The 7,418-nt window shown below is 31.5% G+C and overlaps 1 protein-coding gene across 2 annotated transcripts; it reads left to right on the top strand.

Moving 5' to 3' along the window:
• Nucleotides 1–2,773: 2,773 nt before the first annotated feature.
• Nucleotides 2,774–6,751, top strand: LOC107955647 (cell differentiation protein rcd1). 2 transcript variants are annotated; one of them, XM_016891449.2, is made up of 9 exons: nucleotides 2,778–3,117; nucleotides 3,604–3,675; nucleotides 4,131–4,220; nucleotides 4,386–4,428; nucleotides 4,502–4,608; nucleotides 4,790–4,885; nucleotides 5,941–6,140; nucleotides 6,207–6,276; nucleotides 6,372–6,751. In XM_016891449.2, the coding sequence occupies exons 1-9, from the start codon at nucleotides 3,001–3,003 to the stop codon at nucleotides 6,498–6,500; spliced, it is 924 nt and encodes a 307-aa protein (XP_016746938.2). In that variant the 5' UTR covers nucleotides 2,778–3,000; the 3' UTR covers nucleotides 6,501–6,751. The 2 variants fall into 2 exon arrangements, with proteins under 2 accessions (XP_016746940.2, XP_016746938.2); XM_016891451.2 differs by lacking the exon at nucleotides 4,131–4,220 and having other exon boundaries at nucleotides 2,774–3,117.
• The last annotated feature ends 667 nt before the right edge of the window (nucleotides 6,752–7,418 follow it).

Genomic DNA, 7,418 nt, shown 5'->3' on the forward strand with positions numbered 1-7,418 from the left:
CATAAATCATGATCTATTTGTCATGTCAAATCATCAAGAACAATACAAGAATAAAGCTAGATGCGGAAGTGTACCTAAATTCATCGATTTCTTGAAATCTACATATATTGGGGTTTTGATATTCCAAATTAGCACACAAGAGATATTAAGAAATTGACTCTCTGTTTTCTAAAGATGAGATATTAGCCCTAATTCCCAATTAGCTCATCATTAATTAGAAATTAATTAGAAATTATTTATGTGATGTCCATATTTTCCAACATCAAAACTTCATTTCGTGCATATGAACACATGCAAATTAGAATGGTTAAACCCTAAACCCTATACATGATATTCAATTCCTTTTGCAGAGTGATCCAGAGGCCCTTGCCAACCTATGACAATTGGTTTGCAATTTAAAGACTAGCAAGAGCTGTACAACCCACTGTACCGTTGAGCCACTAACTAGCAGCAACTCACCCAGGCTATCCATTTCTTGATGGTTACCTTATTCAATCTGGCCAAGGCGGTGACTGGGGAACATACAATATACAATATCATACTTTCCACACATAATTATTTGTATTTATATTTAGGGAAATTGTTTAATTGCAAGATTAGCCCTCAAATTGTATGATATGTTCCAATTGGACATGTACATATTTTTGGCAAAAAAGCTATAGTTACTTAAGTAGAAATAATAATATGTAGTTTGGCATCCCGACCAAGTTTTATTTCATTTATTGCTTAAAAAAAATTAATTTGATATAAATTTGTTAAATCAATTAGTTGATATTGCTATAGACTTTAGTAACAAATTTGGCTTACACATAATATACATATATTAGTTCTCTTTAAATTTTAAGTTTATATCAAGACCTTTAAAATTAGGTAAAAGGGCGGCTAACGTATTCAAGATTGAGAGAGTATTAATAACCTAACTTAATACGTAGAATTGTAATTTCATAAACATTTCAAAAGCGGAGTGGGCAGATTTACGCCAAGATTGAATCTAACCCATTCCCAAAGATTTTTTTTTAAATTAACTCAATTTACCCTGATCCATTTCGAACCCAATTTGAAAAAGGATTCAATGCTAAACGATTGTATCAGAACATGTAGATTTTGAATATTTTTCATCACTAGGTAAACCTTTTAAAGAAAACTCTTATGGGGTTTGTTACCCTAAATAGGGTTAATAACTACTTGTGTCTTGGTTTGGCTTCAATATTTAATTTGGTACTTAAGTTTTTTGTCTCAATTTGGTATCTGAGTTTGATTTTAAAGTTCACTTTGGTAGCTCATTTTTTTTTAATTTGATACTTTAGTTTTTCTTTGGCCCATTTAAGAACTTGAGTTTAGCTTCAATATTTAATTTGGCATCCGATTTTTAATTTTTTTCCCAACTAAATACCCCCGATTTTTATAACTAGAGTACATATGTCGAACATTCATTAGGTTATTTGGTTTCGGTATGAAATTGAGCATTGAAACCAAACTCAAATACCAAATTGAATATTGAAATCAAATTCAAGTACTAAAATACTTTATTAACTAGTCCTAAATAATGCATTTGTCACCATTCACAAAATGAAAAAACTCAAGAAAGATTAAAAAATAAATTAAGAATATGAGTGTGTGTGTGTGTGTGTTTTGAAAAAAAAAAGTATGCTATCTTGTTTTTATCATTTTCTGTTTGGTTATTTCCTTGTACAACTTATACTAGTAAATGCGGTACCAGAAACATTATTATTAGAACAATAAGAAGAATATCACCCCCTAAGTTTCAATATTTCTGTAACGTATTTTCTACTCTCTCTCTCTCCCCCTATCAAAGGAAATGGTTTCAGATGCGACAACTCCATCCATAATCCAACCACTCCACCAAAAATAAATAAATCACTACGAAGTTAGTGACGTGTTTGCTTCAAATCACCACCAATAATTAGCGACAATATTTTTTGTGGCGAATTTTGTGGTGTTTCCAAAAACACTGGTATCCTGTTAGTGACATTCATAAACAACATAGTATGCGAAAAAAGCGCCACTAATATATCATTTTATTGTAGTGTCTATTCTAATTTATTTATTTGAGAAAAGATATATGAAATTAATTTTATAGAAAAATACATTCAGTTAATAATAAAATAAAATACTATAAGCTTCAAAAAAATTTTGTAGTAATAAATGAAAAAATAAATTTATAAGGACAATTTAGTGTAATGCGTTTAGATAATCTTCAATTTCGTCAACTGAATATCAAAATTTTATATTCCGACCAAAGGAATCAAATAGAGCAATGTATCATACTGATTACTATACCAAGTAATCTTTTATTACCAAAAATAATTTCACATTATCTAAACTAAAGTCTCTTCCAAAATAATTATGAAAATAAAATAATAATTTTAAAAGTCAAATTCAACAAAGAACTATTTATTATATTTAAAAAAAGTTTAAATGGACAACTTTTGTTATCTAAACGGGAATAACAATATAGTTTGGTTTATTGGGACTTAACTCTGTTAGTATGGTTGCTATTGCAATATATAATAGGAACATAGGTTAATACATTCGAAATTTGACCCAAAACCAAATCCAAACCAATCTCAAATATATACTAAAATAAATTTGACCCGACTAAATCCATTCGAAACCTAATTTGAAAAATAATTCGACCTTCACCAATCAAATTGAAACAAGTTGATTTCAGATTCCTTTTCATCCCTAGCTGAGCCTTTAAAATAAAACACTTATGGTTTGTTGTCACAATAGGTTAATACATTTATCACCATTAGCAAAACGACAAGTTTGTGAATACGAGTTTGAGTGTGTGTTTAGAAAAAAAACGCACGACTCCCTCGCTTTATCATTTTTTGTTTGGTTATTTCCTTGTGCAGCTCATACTAATAAATGCAGTATCTGAAATTTTATTGCTAGAAAAAGAAGAAGATATCACCTGGAGTTTCAATATTTTGTAACGTATCTTCCAATCTCTTCTCCCATCCCTCGTCGGAGAAAATGGTTTCAAGTGCGGTTGCTCCAGCCACTTCCAACCCTCCTGCTAGAGTCAGATATTTGATTCGAGGGCTTGCTTCTGAAGAAACCCGAGAGCAATCACTTGATGTTCTTTGCAAGGTATCAGACACTTTATTTTTTCTTTTTTCTTCTTTCTTCTTAACTACCTTTTTAGTTTCTGAAAAGAAGAAATTCATCAAATAACTCAAAACGCATAGAAAAAGTTAGAACATGGTAATATACAAAATAAAACACTAATCAATTTTGGGTTCTTTATTTTATTTTTGATTTAATAAAGGAATATTGTAGAATCGTTCTTAATATTTCAAAATATTAGTTGTCATATTTTTTTAAAATTTTTATAATCAATATATTTTTTATCAAAGAATATTTAAGAAAATTCCATAATTAATTTCTTTGAAATACTGAAAAAGGGCGAAATTCTAAATAAATTAAACCTTCATATAACTATGAGTTAGAGTAATAAAGATTTTAACAACCTAAATACATACATGCATGTATAGATAGTGCTTTTTTTTTAAAACTTTTCAATTTCTAAATTCTAAAAAATGGCTGCTCATTTGTAATCTTTTCTTCTCTCTACAGAATAGACTGGCTTATGACAATTTGGCAGTGCTGTTATGGAATTCTTTTGGTATTATGAGTGTCCTTTTGAAGGTAGGTCTTGCTATTTCATTCTATGTTACTTCTAGAACATATTTGAGCATGGGTGGAGGTACAATTGAAGGGGAAAAAAAAAGCATATTTACATCTTATACATCTAGATTTCAATTTCAATGTTCTAGGTATATAGGTTGGAATTGTTTTATTGAAAATGAGTTATATTTTTTAAAAGGGTAAATCAATTTGCAAGATAAATAATTTATTTTTTATTATTTTAAAAATTATTTTCCACCTCAAACTTTTTATCACGAAATAAACATAAAAAATACAAAAAAAAAATTTCCTGCAGATACGAAGCCACCCGAAATTTTCATCCGTAGAATAGTCATATTCATCTACCAGACCATGTTAGTCTCTAAGAAAATCATAAACTTCAAAGCTTTGTTGATAGATACATTGGTCACACCAATTCTGTAGTAAATGGATTTATGTAACTGTTCATTATTCAGATAATAACTTCAGTTTACCGTCCACTGTTATCCGACGGCCTTACTGAAAATGTTGTAACACAAGTCTGCAATGCTATAGCCCTTTTCCAGGTCCACTCTTCTACTTTCATTTTCTTTCATTTTTCCTTTTATATGTTAAGAATCTCAAAGGTGAGCTTGCCTTTGTTTTAAGGTTAGTAAAGTTAGTATTTGTAGATTATATTAAATTTCAGTTGTATGAAAATCTTAATGACATCATTCTTTGAATTTTTATAGTGTGTAGCTTCTCACCCCGATACAAGGATTCCATTTATCAGAGGTAACTTCACTTTTGAGTCATCAAATTCAATTATTGTTGGCTACTCTAATGGAAATAAATATTTCTTTTGTAGCTACAATGCCAGTGTATCTTTATCCCTTCTTGAACACCATGAGCAATGAAAGGAGCTACGAATGTCTAAGGATTACCAGCTTAGGTGTGATCGGGTCCCTAGCAAAGGTAGCTTCACCAAACACCTTCTGTTCTTTTTTTCGTGTCAACTTCTCGCAGAATACATACATACATACATACATACATACATACATACATACATAGAGGTCATGATGGAGTTGAATTAAATGTTTTTTACTCAAGTTAATATGGTTTGTACTAATGATGATGGAGTTTTGGAACTGTGCAGGTAGAGGATCCAGAAGTGATAGAGTACCTGCTTTCAACTCAAATATTTCCCAGTTGCCTACGCTGCATGGAGGTTGGCAAAACATTGTCACGAACAGTGAGTCACTGCACTTTCTTCTGATATACAAACCTATAACTGTTGTTTCACTTATTTCTTCACTCTTTTGTTTTTTTTCTTTTTATGTTCATACTCATGTCAACTTATGTTAACAACAATGGGTATGAACTAAAACCGACATGACTAGTGACTTGAGGTTATACTTAAATAAAGACATTATTTTATTGGAAAGTTACAATTTTGACATTATTTGGAGGCCCTTGCTGATAAATTTTGGGTTAATATTTTGGTTTCAATATTTAATTCGATACATGAGTTTTATTTTGTCCCAATTCGATACTTGAGTTTGGTTTCAATATTTAGTTTAGTATCTGATTTCTTTCAAATTAATACTTGAGTTTTTCTTAATTTGTCTCGTACAAGTATTTATGTTTGACTTCAATGTTCAATTTGGGACCTAAAGTTTTTTTTGTCGCAATCAAATACCTATGGTTTTTTTACTAGACCACATATGTCAAATATTTATTGAGTCACATGATGTTTCGTTTGAATATCAAATTGAACAGAAGCCAAACTTAGGTACCAAAATAAATATTAAAATCAAATATAGGTATTTGTATGAGACAAATAAAAGCTTTCAGTATAAATAAAGCTCAACTATCAAAATTGAACATTAAAGTCAAATATAAGTACCAAACGACGTATTAAGCTTAATTTTTTCTGCCTTAAAAAAACTATTAGGGGGAAAAATTGTACACAACTATGTTACGTGGATTCTGGGGTTAAGGGAAAGAAAAATCCGGGGTAACTTACTTAAGACACCATGTGATGCTGTGACTACCGTGTATTATTCCACATTTTCAGTGTAAAAATCATAGCAATGAAATCTTAAAAAGTCCATGAAAATGAAATTAAGGAAAAAGGTAAACACTGGGAATAAACCAATGGGCTTATAAGAGATATTGTAATTTTCAGCACCATAATTGTATCATCTATGGCGTTACTATATCTTAGACATGCAAGCTTCTTAGTTATATTCTTGATGCTAATATGTTTAACATTATCATCTGCTAATACAATAATGGATGGTACAGGTGTCCACATTTATAATTTACAGAATCTTACTAAGTGAGAAAGGGCTAGAGTACTGTTTCGTTCTTGCTGAACGATATCTCTCAGTATCCCAATGTTTGGGAAAATTGGTTGAAAACCTTAGTGAAGATGATGCAGAAAATTTGCCTCAGCTCCTCAAAAACATCATCGGATGTTACCTCAGGCTCTCCGAAAACGAAAGGTTAGCTAAAAACAAATGTTTTAATCTTACCAGTTCATTCTTTAATGGATGAAACTCTGTGTTTAGGACAAGGCCACAATTGTCGAGCTACGTTCCATGGAAGTTGTTAGATCATAAATATGCAAACATCGTTCGGGTAAGCTTCAAAACTTCATTTCATGCATATGAACACATGCAAATTAGAATGGTTAAACCCTAAAGCTTATACATAATATTCAATTCCGTTTGCAGAGTGATCCAGAGGCCCTTGCTGACCTACGACAATTGGTTTGCAATTTAAGGACAAGCAAGAGTTGTACAACCCACTGTACCGACGACCAACCAGCGAGCAGCGACTCATCCGGGTCGTCCATTCCATGATGGTTACCTTATTCAGACTGGGCAAGGCAGTGACCGGGGAACATACAATATACAATATCAATACCCCATACTCGTTAAGATATTACCCTATAGAATTGTACTGTAGGTGTATAGGGATGGCTATGTAGGCCAAAAACAACTCCGTAATGGCTGCCAGTTAATTACCCTTAATATTTTATGTTTACAGATACAATGCATAATCTCTGTCTTGCCTATATCTATATGGAATATATATAAAAAATAAATTTGAATATATCGGTGTTAGATGACATTGAGTATTACAGGCCAATCACTTGATTTTGATGGAGACTATATTATAAACGTCTCAATGGTCATAGGAGACTTTGCGCATGGTATTAATAATCCGTCGCCATTCACATTGATGTTGAATTTGTTATTTTTCAATTTTAATCAATTTGTCTTCACATGAGTTTCAAGCGGTAGATTTCTGTTTTTTTTTTTTGCAATCAAGATTTTACAGTTTTCAGCATTTGCAATAAATGCTAACATACTACCAAATGTAATCATACCCCCAACTAAAATAACCCACACCCAAGTACAAAAACCAAATTTAAACTGATAACTGCAAACAATCACCTAGTAGAACCCCAAAATCCCTTCTGTTAAACAACCCTCTAAGCAAAATACAAAACCAACACAAAAAACCTCATAACAGCATACCAACTCACATAAACGAACATAACAACATCACTCCAAAAATCACCACCACGCCTTAAACATACCAAGCCTTTTCATTCCTGCTGCTGCTAATGTATTTGCCATTTCAATGCCATTCGGCTTTGCTTTTGAAAAAGTTACCTCATGCACACAGGCTAGTCTCCTTTCCAAATCTGCAAATGTAGCTTGTTGTGACCAAGGTCTCCTGTCTTTATTCAATAACCAATTATATGCCACCAA

Source organism: Gossypium hirsutum, chromosome A07 (genome assembly GCF_007990345.1).
Source record: "Gossypium hirsutum isolate 1008001.06 chromosome A07, Gossypium_hirsutum_v2.1, whole genome shotgun sequence".
Classification (NCBI taxonomy): domain Eukaryota; kingdom Viridiplantae; phylum Streptophyta; class Magnoliopsida; order Malvales; family Malvaceae; genus Gossypium; species Gossypium hirsutum.